Source organism: Schistocerca gregaria, unplaced genomic scaffold (assembly GCF_023897955.1).
Source record: "Schistocerca gregaria isolate iqSchGreg1 unplaced genomic scaffold, iqSchGreg1.2 ptg000665l, whole genome shotgun sequence".
Classification (NCBI taxonomy): domain Eukaryota; kingdom Metazoa; phylum Arthropoda; class Insecta; order Orthoptera; family Acrididae; genus Schistocerca; species Schistocerca gregaria.
The window spans coordinates 189,286-207,493 of record NW_026062048.1 but is presented as its reverse complement, the minus strand read 5'-3'; the positions used below and the strand labels follow the sequence as shown (position 1 = coordinate 207,493).

The 18,208-nt window shown below is 52.6% G+C and overlaps 6 protein-coding genes across 8 annotated transcripts; 5 read left to right on the top strand and 1 right to left on the bottom strand.

Annotated features, from left to right (window-relative positions):
* Positions 1-624: 624 nt before the first annotated feature.
* Positions 625-3,549, top strand: LOC126318315 (histone demethylase UTY-like). Its single transcript, XM_049993310.1, has 2 exons — positions 625-1,141; positions 1,242-3,549. The coding sequence occupies exons 1-2, from the start codon at positions 896-898 to the stop codon at positions 2,625-2,627; spliced, it is 1,632 nt and encodes a 543-aa protein (XP_049849267.1). The 5' UTR covers positions 625-895; the 3' UTR covers positions 2,628-3,549.
* Positions 2,930-4,815, bottom strand: LOC126318318 (protein MCM10 homolog). Of its 3 annotated transcripts, none has more exons than XM_049993314.1 (4): positions 4,641-4,815; positions 3,565-4,528; positions 3,427-3,497; positions 2,930-3,360 (listed from the first exon to the last, which is right to left on the bottom strand). In XM_049993314.1, the coding sequence occupies exons 1-4, from the start codon at positions 4,762-4,764 to the stop codon at positions 3,122-3,124; spliced, it is 1,398 nt and encodes a 465-aa protein (XP_049849271.1). In that variant the 5' UTR covers positions 4,765-4,815; the 3' UTR covers positions 2,930-3,121. The 3 variants fall into 3 exon arrangements, with proteins under 3 accessions (XP_049849271.1, XP_049849270.1, XP_049849272.1); XM_049993315.1 differs by having other exon boundaries at positions 3,122-3,360; positions 3,430-3,497; positions 4,641-4,764; XM_049993313.1 differs by having other exon boundaries at positions 2,932-3,497.
* Positions 4,816-4,863: 48 nt separating this feature from the next.
* LOC126318314 (transcription elongation factor SPT6-like) lies at positions 4,864-11,369 on the top strand. Its single transcript, XM_049993309.1, has 7 exons — positions 4,864-4,963; positions 5,154-5,525; positions 5,640-10,423; positions 10,522-10,609; positions 10,674-10,946; positions 11,009-11,067; positions 11,191-11,369. Exons 1-3 carry the CDS (start codon positions 4,954-4,956, stop codon positions 9,584-9,586), a joined length of 4,329 nt encoding a protein of 1,442 aa, XP_049849266.1. The 5' UTR covers positions 4,864-4,953; the 3' UTR covers positions 9,587-10,423; positions 10,522-10,609; positions 10,674-10,946; positions 11,009-11,067; positions 11,191-11,369.
* Positions 11,370-11,667: 298 nt separating this feature from the next.
* LOC126318317 (apoptosis-inducing factor 3-like) lies at positions 11,668-13,553 on the top strand. The gene is made up of 2 exons (XM_049993312.1): positions 11,668-11,869; positions 12,005-13,553. Exons 1-2 carry the CDS (start codon positions 11,756-11,758, stop codon positions 13,457-13,459), a joined length of 1,569 nt encoding a protein of 522 aa, XP_049849269.1. The 5' UTR covers positions 11,668-11,755; the 3' UTR covers positions 13,460-13,553.
* Positions 13,554-14,532: 979 nt separating this feature from the next.
* On the top strand, positions 14,533-16,233 carry LOC126318312 (NEDD8-activating enzyme E1 catalytic subunit-like). Its single transcript, XM_049993307.1, has 4 exons — positions 14,533-14,645; positions 14,766-14,929; positions 15,062-15,142; positions 15,230-16,233. The coding sequence occupies exons 1-4, from the start codon at positions 14,565-14,567 to the stop codon at positions 16,182-16,184; spliced, it is 1,281 nt and encodes a 426-aa protein (XP_049849264.1). The 5' UTR covers positions 14,533-14,564; the 3' UTR covers positions 16,185-16,233.
* Positions 16,203-17,224, top strand: LOC126318313 (acyl-CoA-binding domain-containing protein 6-like). The gene is made up of 4 exons (XM_049993308.1): positions 16,203-16,422; positions 16,540-16,630; positions 16,693-16,775; positions 16,835-17,224. The coding sequence occupies exons 1-4, from the start codon at positions 16,250-16,252 to the stop codon at positions 17,187-17,189; spliced, it is 702 nt and encodes a 233-aa protein (XP_049849265.1). The 5' UTR covers positions 16,203-16,249; the 3' UTR covers positions 17,190-17,224.
* The last annotated feature ends 984 nt before the right edge of the window (positions 17,225-18,208 follow it).

Genomic DNA, 18,208 nt, shown 5'->3' with positions numbered 1-18,208 from the left:
GTGTCTTTGTGAGTCATCGAGTACGGTTTTGTGCAAACTTTCGATTGGTACAGACCCTTCGAACGGGGTGGCCCTGTCGCGCAGCGCCACCTCTCCTGCAGCGGAAGCGAGCGGCGCCTAACTGCACGCTTTAGCCATAGCCTAGCCAGAAGCATAGCACTTCAAGACTTGCACTGAAAGAACAAATATGACCTCTCCCTCCTCCCATACAAAACTTTTTATTGGCCCTACACAAGAGCTAACTACGGTCTGATTTTTGAGACTCGTTCATTTGACCGATCCCCCCGCCCCGCCTGCACGTCCCCCCTTCTCGGTGCTGCGATTTGAAAAGCATCCGTAGTGGCGTGGTCACCTGTGTATCGTCGTCCTTTAAAAAGGTTGTACTGGACGCGTGTACCGTCGACGGTCTCTCTCTACTGTATGTATGTTTTTCCGTCTATGTGCTATACAGGAAGCAATCAACCTACTTTTTAAAAGTGTATGCTGGCGAAACCGAATCTTCTGTCTTGCGCCCTGTAGTACCTCTAAAAGAATCTGTCTCCGCTCAAGCCCAGTCTACGCACGCCCTTTCTGCGATACGCCGACGTAGCTCAGAAAGCAGCCGGAATAACCTCGGTTTTCAGAGATAAACCCTGTATTTTTTTTTCTAAAATGACAGAAACCAATTCTGTGAAGTTTTTCTTCATCCAATTCAAGCCATTTTCTCCGATCCGATTTTGGAGGCTCATTGCCCTCTGGGACTTCGATGCGGGTTTTAGGCACCTTGGCTGGCTTTTCGAAATTGCTTGGATCTCCTCCTCGGGCGCCTTGAAAACCGCCTTCGACCTTGTACCGTTAGTGTAACATCACACACGTCGTATCATTACGGATTGTTGCTTGTTTCTCGAGGCGCAGCATGTCCGAAGAACCGTCCGAATTGTGGTCTCCATCTGCACTTTCTCAAAAGTACAACAAAATGGGCACCGCATTTCGCAAAAACCACCAGCTAGAGGAGGCCCTCAACTACTACAACGAGGCCATCAACGTTGATCCTAGCAACTGCCTAGCTTGGAGTAACAAGGCCAAGGTTTTGGAAGACATGGATCAGCTGTCTGACGCCATCAAATGTTACAAAAAGGCGATTGAGCTCAACCCCAATAATGTACGCGACACAAGAGTTCGGTGCTTTTTTTTGTCTTTCGGTTTTCTCGTGAGAGCTAGCGAGTGAAGGTCTTGATCTAACTCAGAGGTAATGTCGAAAGGCTTCTTCGTGGAACAACCTGGGATACGTTTTGAGAAAGCAGCAAAAATACACCTATGCCATGCAGTGCTACAAAGAGGCCATTCGGCTTCAGAACAACAACCACAATGCGTGGTATAACATGGGCTACATATTGGACAAACAGGGTAAGTATGAGGAGGCGTACGCGTGCTTCGTGAATGCAGTGCGGATTCAGCCAGACAACGAAAAATACATCGCTAGCAAAAACGCGACCAAAGTTTCTTGGAACGAGTTTCAGAAGCTGTTTGCTAGTTTGCCTGAGGACGAGACGAAGCAAGAAACGGGGCCCCCTAAGCACCCGTCCACGGCGCCTGTCATGGAGTTGATAGGCGCTAAAGAGCCGTCTCCACTGAGCGATGCTCAAACGCTTCTAGCCGCGGACAGAGCGAGTCGCGACGCCCTGGGTTCGAGCGGTCATGGCACGAATAATTCGGAGAACAACGAAGAATTTCTCACTGCCTCCATATCGTCCAAGTTGTCTTTGCAGACGCCCCTGTTCAAGTCGGCGGCTTCAAACGACAGCGATGGTTCGGATTGGGACTTTTTCAAGCAGAACCGCTCGGCCAATCAATTCGGAGCACTGCACGAAGTCGAGCCCCTCGATGTGGAGAGAGGACGAATATCTCACGCAAATCATTCACAAAAGACAAGATCTCATTCACCTTCTAAAAATAGCACTTCGCTCGTCCAAAACAGCAACTCTACTCTGAGTGTGGTCACAAACTCGACGGCTTGTTCGCATCCTATGGAAAACGAGCCGAACGTTCTTCCCAGTCTGGACCCATGCAAAAACCTGCAAAAAAACGCGTCGCTTGCTTCTCTGAGCGAGTCAGAAGTAACGAGCTACTCTATCTCCCCGGCGGTCAACCTCAAAAGCGCTGACTCGAAACTCAACTTCAAACACAATCAAGAATCGTTGGAAACTGACGCAGACAAACTAGCCGGAAGGTGCTCGAGGAGCTGCAGCGTGAGCTCCGGAAACACCGCCAACAACAGGCTCCACGGAGACGGCAGCATCCATAACGTCAGCGTCAATTCCAACGAAAAGGAAAACGACGAACTGGCGATCATCGGGGCTCTCCGACTGCACCTCGCAACCCTAGATACCGTACAAGATTTGCAGAGACTGGAATCTAGAATCGAGGAATACCTCAACGAGGTCGCTCAGAAAAAAGCAAGTCTGAGGCTCGAACAGAAGGGGTACAGCGAAAAAAAATGCGCCGTCTGCTGGGAACACATCGCGGAAATGATCTGTATCCCTTGCGGACATCTGTGCCTGTGCCAGGGGTGCAAATCGAAGCTACGGCAAAAACGCTGTCCCATCTGCACCCAACCAGTGAAGAACATATACAAAGTCTGGAAGTAACGCATTCTTCTGTCGTCCGCGCATCCATGGTTTTCTACGGCGCGGGCTCAAAAAAATTTTTTTTTCCGACTTCTGAAATTAATCAAAATTCTCTCTCCGCATTTTAACGAATTTGCCATCAAAAAAAAAAATTTTGGCAAGAGAGATACGAGCGCAACGGAACTCGTCGGCCACGGCGCGCTCTGCCTCACTCGATCGTCACCTTCCGCAAGGCCCGTGGACTCCCAGCAAGAGCCCAATCGCACTGACCCTCCCCTCGTCCTGGCGAAAAAACGTTAGATCGCAAATAAAGCGAAAATGCCTCTGCTCCGAAGAAGCCACCGACATAAATTCTCGATGTCGGGACGGGACCTTTTTTTATGCGCAGAGAGAGAGCCGGCTGAGACTGCGCCGCGCGCGCATGGAGAGGACAGGCCAGCAACCCCACAATTCTAACAATCAACTTCGCAAAAACGCGACAAAGCACGCAGCCGCCTCGTACAAAGAAAGAAGATCTAGCCGGAAAGCTCTAACTCAACGTCTAGCTCTGAATCAACGGAACCTAACCTGAATCTCTCACTCCATGAAGGCGGGGCTGTCTCGTCCGTGACATCCGACAATGCGGGCTGCGAGCTAGGACTATCACCTTCGCCAGGCGTGCAAAGAAAGCTAGAATTTGGATGTAAGGTTGGCCTCTTGCTCGCAGGGACGCTCCGACTGATCTTCTTTTTCTTGAGCTGGTCTTCCACAAATGCTTTATGGGAATTTTGGATAAGTCCACGCAGACAAAACAGGTAAGAAAAAAAAAAAAACAACGAACCACCAACTGCGCCAGGTGCTGTAAACTTGAAATTCCGAACACCAATACTCGGCCTTTTAGATAGTTTTTCTCTAAATATGCAGACAAGTGTGAGCACATCCTCTACGCTATACACACAAGAATTTTTTTTTTTCGTACATATTCTTCATCATTTGTTCAGCTTCCACTTTTTCTGGTCCTACCGCTGAAAATTCGTCCAGGCTTATTTTCCACACGACGTGGTCCAGCACAAACAAACCACGAGTTGCGTGGTACCGCGCTTTTTTCAGCATCTCCCTGCGCTGCTGCTTAGCCAGTCCTTCCCCGCCGGCGTTGTTCAGCGCCATCCGCTTGGTGCACACCTTCTTGAGCGCCTTGAGCAGATGGTAGTCGCACTTGGTCGTCTCGAGCGTGTTCACCAGGCTCGTGCACGTCCTCCCGTCCTTGCTTCGCGAACTGCAAAAACCAGAGCCCCAAGCGGTTCCCAGAAGCGCCAGTTGGGCGGAAGACTTCGCCACGAGCGCCAAGCTGTCTCCGTCCGCGGACAGGACCATGTCTGGGTTCAGAACAGCCACCACGTGGCCCAACGACAAATTTCCGTGCGTCTCGAGCGCCGACTCTTGCAAAATGAGGCCAATAGAGTTGTTTTTAAGGTCTCCCAATTGCCATAACCGATACTGCCTTTGGCCCCAAGGCGCCGAGTCGGCGTCTAGGCAGAGCCCCAACACCGCTATGACGACTTGGTCTGTACCGTCGAACAAATCTTTGCAAGCGCGAAGTTTCGAAACATCCCGAAATTTGTCCAAGCAAACGAGCTTTCTACCTTGCATGCACAGCTCCACGTGTCCAGAAGACAGGCATCTTGACTTCAACTGTATTCCCGAAAAATTCTCTAATTCGGCGTCCGAGGTGCTCAAAGCGGCAACGTCTTTCTCCAAAAAGGGTACGACGAACTCGGTGGTTTTTTCTTTGCGAGCGATCTTGTGCGCCGAGGGAGGCGGCAACGCGGGGCCGCCGGAAGAGCTCTTGGCGACCTTTCGACGAGCCAGGACTTCAGAAAACGTAGAGGCAGAGTCAGGGTCTGCCGAGAGGCTGGCGCCGCTGAAGTAGGGGCGCTTTTTTGCTGACGGCGTGACAGGTGAATCAAAAAAAAAAAAAAAACGGTCACGTCAGTTGTGCCTTTCAGCAAAAAAAAAAAAAAAAGAAGTTCGCGGCGTTCTTCGACTTCGGCATACAAAATGTGTGGCAACCAAGTTCAGTCTGCGAGAGGAGGGGCTCTTTGGCGACGGAGGGGCCGTTTACGCCTGCGCGTTCGGCCCCGTCCAGAGTGCGCGGCTGATCGGCGGCCTTTGGCTCCATCGTCTTCGTTATCGGACGAGCATCGATCCAGCGTCTTTCGCTGCTTATTAGAAAAACAATTTTTTCAGCCGCGCGTTGATAGATATACAAAAAAATTTCAGTTTTCTCTTAATTATCCCTCCTCTGCCATCTTCTTTTGAAACACCGATTGCGTACCTGCGCACTCTATCGTCGACCATCTCTTAAGAAATGAATGACTGTACGACAAGCGCCCTCGGCGGGGTAGACGGGCGGCCCAGGGGCGCTGGGCATCGGGGGCTGCGCGTGAAAAACCGCTACACAATTGTTTTGTTACCGGTCGTGCGCGCGTCGCGATGCCGCATGACGCGGCTGCCCGGCTCGACTGAGGCGCCCACTAGAAGTTACTAAATAGCTGTTTTGCCGTCAAGCGCGCGATGACCAGGAGGACTACGTGGCCGAGGGCGACGCGGACAAAGAGGAGGAAGAGGGAAACGTCAATCTATCGAGCGAGGGCAGCTCGTCTGAGGAGGAGGACGACGCCCAAAACCACTACGAGGAAGACGGGTTTGTAGTGAACGATGATTTAGAGTTCGAGGAGGAAGAGAATGAGGAGATGCATCGGTGTCGAAAGAGGCTTCGCAAAGGGAAGAGAAAGCAGGTGCAGTTGGATGAGGAGGACTACCAGCTCATACAGGAGAACATGGGGATGAGCTTTTACAACAAAAAGATGTCGCCTCACCTCAAGCCCCTGAGGCTGGACACTCCTGACAAGGAGCTGTTGGCGAAGGTGCTTTTTTCTGGTATGTGCGGGCTGCGCTGATTTCTGACGCCTTTCGCGCACAGCGCCGCCGCGGGCTCGCGCTGTCACGAGGCGACGAATTCTTTTGACTTACGCGGTACACACAAATTTTTAGATGAGTATTCGAAGCGAGACGAGGACAAGTCGCCTAAGGGCCAGGCTGACCGCGAAGACGACAACAGGGACGACGAGTTTCGCAGCGAGGAGGAGGAGGACTTTGTGGTGGACGACATGGATCGCCCCATTCGCCACAAGAAGGCGCCGAAGTCGGCGGGCGCGTGGGGCGTGTCCGACATCGAGCAGTACAGAGAGGCCAGAGACATCTACGATTACTCGGAGTACCTGCCTCAGTACGAGCAGGGGTTGGACGAGTACTCGGACCGAGGCGGTGAGAAGCCGCAGGACATAACGGAGCTTTTTAAGAAGAGAGGGTTCGAGCCGAGTTTGTTGGAGAAGCATTTTTTGACCACGGAGGACAAGGTGATTAGGGAGACGGACGTTCCCGAGCGCCTGCAGTTGCGCTTTCCGAATCGGCCAGCGATGTCGGACGAGGACTTCAAGAACGAGGCCAAGTGGATCTACGATAACGTTTTTTTGTTTGGGGACACGCCGAATCCTCACCAGGCGGAGAAGGTGATAGAGAAGGTGGAGAACGTGCTGAAGTTCTTCCTGAGGGACCACTTTGAGGTGCCGTTCATCGCGAGGTACGAGAAGGAGTCTTGGATGCCGGAGCTGACGAGGGAGCAGCTTTGGACGATCTACGACTGGGACGAGAAGTGGTTTTACCGCGAGTCTCGCAAGCTGAGTTTGAAGCAGTTGATAACGGGTTCGGCGAACATAGAGTCGCGCGAGTCGTCGGTGTTGTTGCTGCGCGTGGACATGAGCCAGAACGACGAGACGATCGACGACATTAGGAACTACTTCACGTTGCACTACGACTCGGACTTGAGTTCGGCGGGGAAGAGCAAGTACAAGCGTCCGGGGAGGAACATGCTGTACGCGGACGCCAAGGAGGCGGGGTTGGACAAGCTGCTGCGGTTGTTTGGCCAGATGCCGTCACAGCTCGCCAAGTCGCTGTGCGACCAGGAGTCGATCGAGGCGGCGAATCCGGCGAGGTCGCCGGAGGAGGAGGTCGCGGAATACGTGTCGGTGCGGTTTTCGTCGCCGCAGCGGGTGCTGGAGGCGATTAGGCACATGTACGCGCGAGAGCTTAGCGCCGAGTTGTACGTGAGGAGGACGATGAAGGACATATACTACCAGGTGGCGGTGTTGTCGACGGAGCCGTTGCCGGCGGCGGAGCACGTGATTGACGCGTTCCACCCGTTGAGGGAGGTGAAGTGTCTGGTGGACAAGCCGATATCGTCCTTCAGAGACGACCAGTTCTTGCAGGTGCTGCAGGGCGTGGAGGCGAACTTGATCAAGATGAACGTGCGGGTGCCGGAGGCGTGGGTGCCGGAGTTCGTCGCGAAGATATCGAGGAAGTTCTACGTGAACAAGGGGGACGGGAAGGACCCGGTCGAGAATCAGTGGAACGAGCAGCGCCGATTGGTGATCGTGGAGATGCTGAAGAGTCACCTGTTTCCGGCGTTTTTGGACAGCGCGTTGACGAATTTGAGGCGCGAGGCGGAGGAGTACGTGCTGGGTTGTTGCGGGCGGAAGTTGGAGTCGATGTTGATGGAGGGTCCGTACGTGCCGCCGGAGAATTACGCGGAGTGGTACCGCCGAATTTACTCGTACAAGAAGGAGAAGGTCGGCGCGCCGATTCCGATCAAGGTGATGGTGTTTTGCGCGGAGGACGACGTGGGGCAGTACGCGGTGTTGGACGCGAACGGCGAGTTGGTCGACGCGCTGACGGCGTCTTCGTTCATCAGGTTCGAGGACCGGAAGCAGATAGAGAGCTTCATAAACAAGCACCGTCCGCCCGTTTTGGTGTTTGGCGCGGATGGGTTTCGGGCGTACCACAACCACAACGTGTTGAACGACATCATATATTCGCTGTCTCAGAGGGACGGGGACTTTCCGCCGATTCAGGTGATGTTCAAGTCTTCGAAGGTGGCGAGGATTTACCAGACGAGCGAGCGAGCGAAGCACGAGTTTCCGGACGCGTCGCTGATACTGAGGAGGGCGGTTTCGATTGGTCGGAGCCTGCTGAATCCGCACGTGGAGCTGTGCGGGTTGTACGAGGACCAGAGGGGGCTGAGGTCGTTGAACTTGCACCCGCTGTGCGAGATGATCAATCCGGAGACGTTGTCGAACAGGTTGAACCGCTGTTTTTTGGACGTGGTGAACATGGTCGGGGTGGACATAAACCGGGTGGTGTCGCACTACTGGATGAGGTCGCTGGTGCCGCTGGTGTGCGGTCTGGGTCCTCGGAAGAGCGCGGACTTGCTGGCGATTTTGGACCGGGTGGTGATCGTGGAGAACCGCATGCAGTTGCTGAACGAGCAGGAGTTTTTGGGGCCGTGCGTCTGGAAGAACGCGATTGGGTTCATCAAGGTGGCGCGGGAGTCGAGCGACGACTTGGACTCTTTGTACGAGGTGCTGGACGGGACCAGGATTTTTCCGGACCACTACGCGTTGGCGAGGAAGATTGCGAAGGACGCGGTGCGCTCGAAGGACGAGCACGTGGACTACGTGGCGGCGGTGATGAAGGACCCGAAGAAGCTCGACATGATCGACATCAACTTGTTCGTCAGGTTGCTGGAGGAGAGGGGTCAGTTCAAGAGGTACGTTCTCGAGGACATCATGAGCGAGTTGAGGGAGCCGTTTGCCGAGCTGCGGGAGCCGTGCAGGCCCCTTTCGACGGAGGAGCTGTTCGATTTGCTGACGGGCGACACGTTGCAGCCCGGCATGGTTCAGACGGTGCGCGTGGAGAGGGTGCAGCGAGTCAGCAACCCGGTGAGCGGACATTATATGGGGGAGCAATTGGAGGTCAAGCTGGAGTGCGGGTTGCCCGGGACGATATCGGCGTACGACGCGACGGACCTGCAGTTCAACCGTTTGTCGGACTTGTTCAAGAGGAACGATCGGATTCGCGCGGTGATCAAGACGATATCGAAGAGCAATTTTTGCTGCACGTTGACGGCGCGCGAGTCGGACTTGGAGTCGCACCGGTACCTGCTTCCGCGCGCGGTGGACTCGTACTTGAAGGAGCCGCCCCGGTACGACGCGTCGTACCAGCCGTGCGGGCGGAGGATGAGGGAGCAGCGGCAGGAGGAGGCGCGCGCGTTCATTCCGCGCCACACGATTCACCCCAACTTCCAGAACATCGGGCTGGAGGAGGTGAAGAAGTACCTGGAAGACAAGCCGCCTGGGTTCTACCTGATCAGTCCGGACGGTCCGGACCACCTGATCATCACGATGAAGTTCTACTTGAAGCTCTTCGTGCACATCAGCGTGAGGGAGGAGCAGAAGGAGAGTCCGGAGATGCTGGGGCACGAGCTGATAATTGGGAACACCACGTTCAGCAGTCTGGACGACCTGATCGTGAACCACATGGATCCGTTTTGGATGAACGCGGTGGACATGACTCAGTTCAAGTACTTCAGGGAGGTTTCGAAGGAGGAGATCGAGAGGTCGATTCGAGAAGAGAAGTCGGCTCAGCCGAGCAGAATTCCGTACTACATCACGCCGTCCGAAAAGCACCCTGGCAGGTTTTTGCTGGTGTACGCGCCCACGAACAACTCCGTCCTCAGCGAGTACATTTCGCTGGTGCCCGAGGGGTTCAGGTTTCGACAAAAAGTCCACTCGACGCCGGACAAGCTGATCATCTGGTTCAAGAAGCACTTTCGGGACCCGATCGCCGCCAACCCGAATTCGAGCCGCGGCGGCAAGATGGACGTGCCCCCTCACCCCGCCGGCCGGCACGGCGAGCCCAAGGGGGGGGACCCCGGGTACCGTCGGCCCTACCCGCCGGCCTATCCGCCCGTGGTGCCGCCTCACTCCTACCCGTACCCGTCGCAGGGCATGGGGAACAGACAGCACGGAGACCACTTCTACAACCAGCAGTGGTCGAACTCGTATTCGAGAATCTCGTCCATACCGGACAGATACGGGCAGTGACGGCGCGTCCGGAGCGCGAGAGAGAAAAAGGGCCGCCCCCGTCTCCGGCGAGCGCGGGAGAAAGAGGGCGTCCTCTGTCCCTTTCGGGGCGTGTGTGTGTGTGTGTGTGTAGAGGAGCGCAGGGGCTTTTTCCTGGCCCGCGTTCGAGAGGGGAATCTCTCCGTCTCTGCCGACTCCCTCCGCGCTCGCCGGGGCGTCCCGCGCCTCCCTCGCGCGAGCGTCGCCCCTCGCCCCGCGCGCGCTCTCGCCAATGAAACTTTATACGCAGTGTACATAAAAGCTTCCTTTTCTTTTCTTTTTTTTTTTTTCGATGCACAGAGTGTGTCCGTCCTCCGAGGGGGGAGAGCTGTCCGCCACCCCCCGAAAAAAAAAAGAGAGCGCCTCGGCGGGCGCCAACCGCCGACCGCGCCAGCCACTCCCCGCGGCGACTGAGGACAACTCCGAGCAAGTCCTGCACCGACTCAGGCCTCGGCGCAATACATGCACTTTGCACACACAAACACGAAGTTCACCGTTTTGCTATTTTTATTTCTCGTATCAACCTGAATGAATCCACTACTTGCGACGCAAGATGGCTCAATTAGACTAAAAACCCACCCTTACTGCGGAAAGAAGTCCTTCCTGTTGAAAATCTGCGCCCCACTCTGCGTCATATTCTTGATGACTTGGTCCTGCTACGCCACCGTCGCGTACCAACAACTCGCCCGACTCAAGTCCGACCTCTATCTGCACGGCACCATCATCTTTTTCACTCTTTTCTTCTACCTCATGTCTCTGGCTTGTCTGCTTGGAGTCATGTTCATTGACCCTGGAAGCGTCCCCACCGATTACGAAAAAGTACCATTTCACTGTGCGCGCAAAGAGCGCGCGACGCGCGCGAGCGTCGACAGCCGAACTCACTAACGCGATATCGCGCATTTTGCTTTTCCGTGTAGCTCATCGACGTCAGAGAACAAGCGCTGTTGGGCACGAGGTACTACTGCAACATCTGTCAAAACGTCAAGCCGGCCAGGTGTCACCATTGTATGCACATTCCCCTTTTTCCTGTTAAGAGCGAGTCGAGAGGACACTAACGTGAGCGGTAAAGGCACTTCCATGGACAGATGCGTGTTGAAGATGGACCATTTCTGCCCGTGGACTGGAAACACGATCGGGTTGAGAAACTACAAAATCTTCGTGCTCTTCATGTTTTACTGTCTCCTATACTGCATCTCTGTGTTAGTCTCTTCCGTTTTGGAGGCCGTGTCGAGCAGCAAAGCGTCCAAAACGGAAAACATTTTTGTGTACATCCAAAACGTGGCCCTGCTAATCCTAGCGATCATTTTCACGCTATGTCTCGCCATCTTTTTGGGAAACCACCGTACGTCTTAGTTTTTGCGCCCCGTCGATTCAGCTCGAAATTCGAAACTCAAAGTCCAGCAGTTTTTCTCATTTCCAGGAACATGACGACGATCGAATCCCTTTCGACCATGGACGAATACGTACGTGCGCGCGGGCCGCTTCGGAAAGTCCGCCGGACCAACGCGCGGGGAGGGGGGGAGCTACTTGAAGGCGCTCCAGCAGAGAGAGAGCGACGACTAACGGCGGCGATTCATCGATTTTAGAACATCTACGACCTGGGCCCTCTGGAAAACTTCAAACAGGTGTTCGGATACAACGTCTTCCTCTGGGCTATCCCCGTTCAAAGCAGCATCGGCGATGGACTCACGTGGAAAACCGCTAGGCCTGCGAGTGTATCTGTATAAAAACGACCATCCAAAATTTTACAAACACTGAAAAAAAAGTCATTTATTCTTCTGTTAGGCTATGGGATCTCTGGCTTCTTCGATGTTCGAGCAAATAAAGGCTAGACTTTTCGGGACTGCGAAGGCCTCGCAACCTCCACAAATGCGCAACAAGGAAGATGGCGTGCTCGAGCAGGCCATCATGAAGCTGAACGAAATTCAGAACGGCGAGTACGTATCTAGCTCCCTCTAGCTATTGAGGGCTCCAGCACGAGCGCCGCGTCCCGCGCTGTGGCGCGGTCGTTCAAGACGCGAGCACCTCGAAAACAATGTGTACCATAAAATTCCGTTGAGTTTTATTGTGTACAAATTTACGGATTTCACCGTTGCGGGTTGTTGCCGTCGATTGACCTCTCGGGCGTTACCCCATCCACAAATCACCAGGATGAAAGAAGTGAGTTTCGGGCCTGGTAAGATATTATTGTGCAGAAACAAGAAGGGCGAGCTGTCGGCCGTCGGCTCAAAATGCACGCACTATGGCGCCAGGCTCGTCACTGGCGTATGTAAAGCTTAATCTGAACGAGCGTGCGCCCACTCGTTCCCGTCGCGAGCAATCGCAGCGCCAATTCGGCGATGGGCGGGGATGACAAATTACCGTTTTACGTACCTCACCAACGGAATTTTTTTTTTTTAGACCTACGGCGGTGGGGATCACGTTCGCTGCCCGTGGCACGGCGCCTGCTTCAACACCAAGACGGGCGACATCGAAGACTATCCCGCCATGGCCGCGTTGCCGGTGTTTCAAGTCAGAGTGTCTAACGACGAGATCATCGTACGCGCTAACGTCAAGGACGTGCAGTGCGGCAGGCAGAGTACCCCTCTTTTCACCCAAGTCAACGATAGCCCATTGTTTGTCATAGTCGGTGGAGGCGCGGCGGGGTCCTCCTGCGCCGAGACGCTGCGCAAAGCCAACTTCACCGGCCGCATTGTGGTCGTCTCTAAAGAAAACGTGTTGCCGTACGACCGACCCAAACTGACCAAGGCCAAATCTATAAAACCGGAAAACATACTGTTGCAGCCCAAGCAGTTCTGGGATGACATCAAGGTCGAGTACCTGCTTGGAACGCACGCGACCGAAGTCGACGCGAGGTCAAAAATTGTAACTCTGAACACCGGCGAAGTGCTTCATTATTCCGCCTGTCTGATTGCGACAGGCGGGAAGCCACGCAAACTCCCCCTGCCCAACCTGGACGAAGCCAAAAACGTGTTTTATCTAAGGAGCATAGAAGACTGCATGTCCATTCAAGATCGGGTGGATCAGAAGAGAGTTTTGGTCATCGGGTCCTCTTTCATAGGCATGGAGATAAGCGCGACCATCCTAGATAAAGTCTCAAGCGTATCCATAGTGAGCATGGATGCTGTTCCTATGGAACGCGTTCTCGGGCCGCAAATTGGAGAGGCCTTGAAAAAATTGCAAGAGTCTAAAGGCATCCAATTCTATTTGAAAAAGAACATCCAATCGACCAACATAAACGACGCCGGCGACATCACGGATGTCCTGTTGGATTCGGGCGAGTCGCTGTCGTGCGATATAGTCATCATAGGCGTGGGCGTCGTTCCAAACACCGACTTCGTCAAAGGACTGGAACTCGATCCCAACGACCACTCGATCGTGTGTGACAAATACATGAAAGCGTTTGACAGCTTGTACGTGGCCGGAGATATCGCCAAATTCCCACTAAAACTGCTCGACGACGAATTGGTCCGCATCGAACACTGGGGCATGGCTCAAACTCTAGGCTCTACGGCGGCCTGGAACATGGCCGGCATCGAGAAGCCATTGGAATCAGTCCCCTTCTTCTGGACGTCCATGTTCGGGAAGTCTGTACGCTACGCCGGACACGCTCGTCACTTTGACCAAGTTATTTTCGACATGCCCCCCGATGGACTAGAACCATCCGGCATGAAGTTCATCGCGTGCTATTGCGACAAAAACCGAGTGCTTGCCGTGGCGAGCATGGGATCCGATCCAGCGGCGTCTATCGCCTGCGAGCTCATGTGTACCAACAAAATGCCCGACGTCAACACAATTCAAGACACTATAAAAAAAGGAGATTCGCTTATTTCATTTTTCAGTTCGCTCCTCTAGCCCTCCTTTTCTCAATTACCCCGTCCCTTGCAACTCCAAGTACAAACACCTAATAAACCCCGCCTGGAAACCATCTGCATGGCCCTCGCAATGCGGTACAACGGTGCCGTCCTTTTTGTTTGTCCGTTATAACCGTAGCTTCTCTGCACAAATATTTCCGCTTCGAATTCAATCGTTTTTCTCGGTACAACTTCACACGTCAACTCTCTCAGGTCCGCGCTTCTCGCACCCGCTCATCAACTCGCTTTCCTCGTCATCCGTGCTGATTCCAACCCTGCTGTCCCGGGTCCAGTTGTGCCTTCGACCGCGCTGGCTCCTGTACGCGAATTCCAAGCTTCTGCCTCCTCTGACGTCGGGACCCTCTTTCCAGCCAAGCTGCTCAAACAGCGGGCGCTCTGTCGGCTCTCCTCGCCCCCCGCAAAGCGCTCTTTCCCTCAATCTGAACACCGCACGACTTCGACGCGGACAGCTGGCGCGCGCGTACGCCGAGGGGGCCCTTCATACGCATTTACAAAAACAAGCGGCGCGCTCGCTCGAGGCTCTTGCGTTTGAGGCGCATTTCGAGCTCAGGTAGAAAATGCTACCCATTTCAACGGCTGCGTCAACAACGGACTCTCTGCACAAAACGTTCGCTTTTTCACGCTAAAAACGTCCGATACCAGCTTCTCTATCTTAGCCTGGCCTGTCTTTTTAGAAATACGCGCTGAAAACACGGCTTTTTAATAATTCCCAGCACATACTTTTTTACAGGAGGGGGTGCTCACTCGCAAGCTCAAATTCTGAGCAAACTCGAAACTTGACTTTTCCAAAAACGCTCTCACTCAAATTCAACTGCGTAATGGCGCCCTCCAAACTCCTGGTTACGAGCCGCGAACCAGAGCTCGCCCGCTGCAACCTGTCGAAACACCTTTTTTTGCCATCACCCCTCACTTCCAAAGCACTCTTTTAAAGATACGCCTGCGGTGTCAAAACAATGCAGATACCTAAAAGCAAAGACGCGTGTCGCTGAATCTCAAAAATCAGCACCGCCGCTTTTATGCAAAGAACTTTCAAAATTATTTTGCTTCACATTTTCCTTGTCAAGGTTTTTCGAAAATTATCATCTATGTTGTCAGACATCGACTACCTCCTCCGAAGGGACTCTCAATTTTCTGAGTTCAAGCCCGACACGGCGGAAGATGATGAGGTGCGTCCAATTGATGCGGACAGTTTTTGTGACTTCGAAACTTCTACTCATCGCCAAAAATCTACGCCTCTTTGCCATCGTCTAAATGCGCGCGCCTCGTATTGAATCGCCTCCAACCAGAACAGGAGGCTCTTAGCCGAAGAGTGTCGAATCTTAGTAATCGGAGCCGGAGGGCTAGGATGCGAGCTACTCAAGAATTTGGCCCTCAGCGGCTTCAAAATGATCGAGGTCATAGACATGGACGTCGTCGACGTTTCCAATTTGAACAGGCAGTTCCTATTCAGGTACGCCGGGGTTCACTGCAGTTCTAGTTATTTTTAAACTCAGCGTCGAAAACGGCGAAAGAAAAACCTTCACTATGAAACCTGATGTAAACTTCAACACGGCAACTCAATTGTCGCGCATGACCTGCGAAGACAAGAAGACATTGGCCAACCTAAGGCTATCGTAGCCGCTGACTTTGTGAATTCTAGAATGAAAGATGTCAGAATTGTACCGTACGTTTTTTTTTTCTGTTTTTAGCAGGACATCTGAGTTCCGTTTGCCGTTGGCAGTCATCTAAGTGCCGGCCCTTCTTTTTCAAGCCACTTCAAAGACATTACGGAAATGTCACTCGATTTCTACCAACAGTTCAACCTGATTATCGCCGGACTGGACTCTATCAAGGCGCGCCGGTGGATTAATTCCGTACTCATTGGCATAACTGAAAAAGGAGAGGATGGGGAATGGGACCCTTCGACTATCATTCCGCTCATAGACGGAGGAACTGAGGGATTCAAAGGCCAAGTACGCGTTATCATTCCTCGCCTCACGTCCTGTATAGAATGCTCTATTGATCTGTATCCGATAGATCCATTAAATTTTCCAATATGCACGTTGACTGAAAGACCGCGCCAACCGGAGCATTGTATTCAATACGTCATGTTGAAGTGGGATTCCTTTGAAGCCTGGAAGGGAGTCAAGTTTGATAAAGACAATTCCGAGCACATGGCTTGGGTGTACAAAATGGCAAAAGAAAGAGCACAACAATTTGGTATCAGCGGCGTGACCCTGAAATTGACTCAGGGCGTCATCAAGCGAATCATTCCAGCCGTCGCATCGACAAATGCTATCATCGCCGCATCGTGCGTTAACGAGGCGTTCAAATTTGCAACTCACGCCAGCCGGTATTTGAACAACTATATGTCCTACAATGGTTTAGAAGGTGTTTACACAAACGTTTTTGAGTACAAAAAAAAAGCGACGTGCCCCGTTTGCGGCTCAGAGCCCATTAGAATGAAGGTGGATCCGTTGAAGACACTAGATAGCTTCATTCAGGACCTCGTTGCGGACCCATCGCTCCATCTATCTGCACCGAGTTTGTCCGCTGGCAACAAACCAAGGAAGTGGTTGTATATAAGAGGCGCTCTGGAAGAAAAAACGGCGCCCAATTTGAGCAAGCCGCTTCGGGATCTGGTTGAAGAGGGCCAAACCGTTTATATTACGGACCCTAATTTGGCGGGCGAATTGCTGATCCAAATTCTTGTAACTTTTAAATGAAGTGCAAGAAAAAAAACATCGAAAGGCATGTTTTTTTTCGCTGTCAGAACATTTTGGACTTAATTATGGGCAATCCTCACGAGCTATTCGAAGAGGCCGCTACGGTGGTTGCGAACAGCGGGCTGCACCTGAGCCAAGAGCAGAAATTGAAGTTGTATGCGTTGTATAAACAAGCGAATGAGGGGCCTTGTCGGACTCCGTGTCCAGGGATATCGAATTTTATTCAAAGAAAAAAATGGTAGGATTTTGGGAGGGGCCAATTCAAGAAGAAGGAGGTGTGATGAACCATAAAAGTCCTCACGCGGAGTGTTTTCTATGAATTTTTTGATATTTTGATATCCACGGATTGAATCAGGAAAGCATGGAACGCTTTGGGGAACTTAGACAGGGGGGACGCGATGAAGCAATACGTTGAGCTTGTACGCCAGGTGGTTTCAGGCTGGAATGTACGCTGGACATTAAGGGCGTAGAGAGGAAAAAAAGCGTATTAAAATTTTTTGTTCCAAAGTGTCAAAATCCACAGGATGCAATAGAAACGATGGACAAGGGACTGGGGCCCAGAGTGAGCATTTGCGCGAGGGATTTCGAAGAGTATGCTTGGAGGAAATACTTTTATTAGGTATATGTTACGAGACTTATTTTTTTTTTAGTGACGTGCCCGTTTCGATATGCGACTGGGCTGTAGAGGGAAACGAAGAGAAGGTCAGAGAGTTGCTCGAATCCGGATGGGATGTGAATTGGCAGGATGAGAGCAAGAGAAGCGCGCTACACATGTCGATCGATCGAAATCATCTGAGTTTAGCAAAGTTTTTGATTTTTTCGGGCGCTGACGTCAATTTGCAGGACTCTGACGGTTTGACGCCGCTGCACTATGCGTGCATATGTGAGTACGAAGGTGCCATAAGGCTGCTTCTAGAAAACAAGGCTGATATCAATATCAAAAGCCGAAGCCAAAAGGCGCCACGTGATCTGTATGATTTGTCTGCTATAGGGGAAAAAAGCTGATTGTCTGCGGGAGCTGCAAAGAGGAATATAAAAAGAGTCAGAATTCGATAACTGGATTTAATTTTTTTTCACAAGACCGCTTGGTGGCCATATATTTTTCTCATGTCGAACGATCGGTTCGAGTCGAGCCAGGCAGTCTTATTGGAAACAGGAGGCGGATTTTCAGCTGCGGTGAAGACCTACCTTGATTATCACGTCACTTCGCTGGCCGCGCTTCGGGAGAAGGCGGAGCCCCTGCTACGGGAGCTTCGCGAGCAGGGCGAGCGGGACACGGTCAAAGTACGGCGATGAGGGAGAGTTCTGAGGTCTGGATTCAGACGAAGAGGTTACCGAGCGTTACAAGTCGCTTCCCACACAAGCTCCGTGACGCAATTTGTGTGTAATGGAGGTTGTACGCGTTCGATGCGCAGAGTGTGTGCACGTGTATGCGCTCGATACTGACACGAATTTTTGCGGAAGATGTCTGAGATAGAGCGAAGGGCGTCTTCCGAGCTGGAAGATTGTACGGTGATGTCGAGAGCGATGATGTAGGTGAGGATGGATGTGTTTTTGTTTTCGTGCGCGTTGAGAGCTGACAGTGTCCAACGTTTTTTTGTGAATTTTCTATAACCAGCGCTTCGATTGGGGAGTTGTCGGACGAAGTGAACTGCGTCGTCGAAAGGATCAGATCCAGGGTGATGCAGGTGAGCGACACGATGGTTCAACTGGACCGGTTATCGTCCAAGGCGACTTTTATTCAGAATGCGAGCAACTATTTGCATTTGGTAGCCAAGTGTACCAAGATCGTGAATTTGATTGATCGGAACCTGGAGAAGTCAGAAGAGCTGAACAGGTACTCAGACATCATAAAGAGATCAGAAGAGGGCGAAGAGGAGCGCGCCAGAGAAGAGGACTATCAAAAAAATCTCGGTCTGTTCGCACGTCAGCGCTCGTCGGAAAGTGAGTCGAGCGAATGGGATGACTTGGTTGAGCTGTGCGCGTCGTCTCTGGTCGACCCGTTCTTCGAACTGCTCGAGTAT

What these genes read in the sequence shown, in the direction of transcription:
- LOC126318315 (XM_049993310.1), top strand. Translation starts at nt 896, where the DNA reads ATGTCCGAAGAACCGTCCGAATTGTGGTCTCCATCTGCACTTTCTCAA. An exon ending in TTGAGCTCAACCCCAATAAT is followed by an intron (nt 1,142 to 1,241) that starts GTACGCGACACA and finishes TAATGTCGAAAG; the next exon opens with GCTTCTTCGTGGAACAACCT.
- LOC126318318 (XM_049993313.1), bottom strand. Translation starts at nt 4,764, where the DNA reads ATGGAGCCAAAGGCCGCCGATCAGCCGCGCACTCTGGACGGGGCCGAA. An exon ending in ACTTGGTTGCCACACATTTT is followed by an intron (nt 4,529 to 4,640) that starts GTATGCCGAAGT and finishes TCACGCCGTCAG; the next exon opens with CAAAAAAGCGCCCCTACTTC. An exon ending in GAACAAATGATGAAGAATAT is followed by an intron (nt 3,498 to 3,564) that starts GTACGAAAAAAA and finishes CTGCATATTTAG; the next exon opens with AGAAAAACTATCTAAAAGGC.
- LOC126318314 (XM_049993309.1), top strand. An exon ending in GGCGAAGGTGCTTTTTTCTG is followed by an intron (nt 5,526 to 5,639) that starts GTATGTGCGGGC and finishes ACAAATTTTTAG; the next exon opens with ATGAGTATTCGAAGCGAGAC.
- LOC126318317 (XM_049993312.1), top strand. Translation starts at nt 11,756, where the DNA reads ATGAAAGAAGTGAGTTTCGGGCCTGGTAAGATATTATTGTGCAGAAAC. An exon ending in GCGCCAGGCTCGTCACTGGC is followed by an intron (nt 11,870 to 12,004) that starts GTATGTAAAGCT and finishes TTTTTTTTTTAG; the next exon opens with ACCTACGGCGGTGGGGATCA.
- LOC126318312 (XM_049993307.1), top strand. Translation starts at nt 14,565, where the DNA reads ATGTTGTCAGACATCGACTACCTCCTCCGAAGGGACTCTCAATTTTCT. An exon ending in ACACGGCGGAAGATGATGAG is followed by an intron (nt 14,646 to 14,765) that starts GTGCGTCCAATT and finishes GCCTCCAACCAG; the next exon opens with AACAGGAGGCTCTTAGCCGA. An exon ending in AAAGATGTCAGAATTGTACC is followed by an intron (nt 15,143 to 15,229) that starts GTACGTTTTTTT and finishes TTCTTTTTCAAG; the next exon opens with CCACTTCAAAGACATTACGG.
- LOC126318313 (XM_049993308.1), top strand. Translation starts at nt 16,250, where the DNA reads ATGGGCAATCCTCACGAGCTATTCGAAGAGGCCGCTACGGTGGTTGCG. An exon ending in AGGTGGTTTCAGGCTGGAAT is followed by an intron (nt 16,631 to 16,692) that starts GTACGCTGGACA and finishes TTTGTTCCAAAG; the next exon opens with TGTCAAAATCCACAGGATGC. An exon ending in TGCGCGAGGGATTTCGAAGA is followed by an intron (nt 16,776 to 16,834) that starts GTATGCTTGGAG and finishes TTTTTTTTTTAG; the next exon opens with TGACGTGCCCGTTTCGATAT.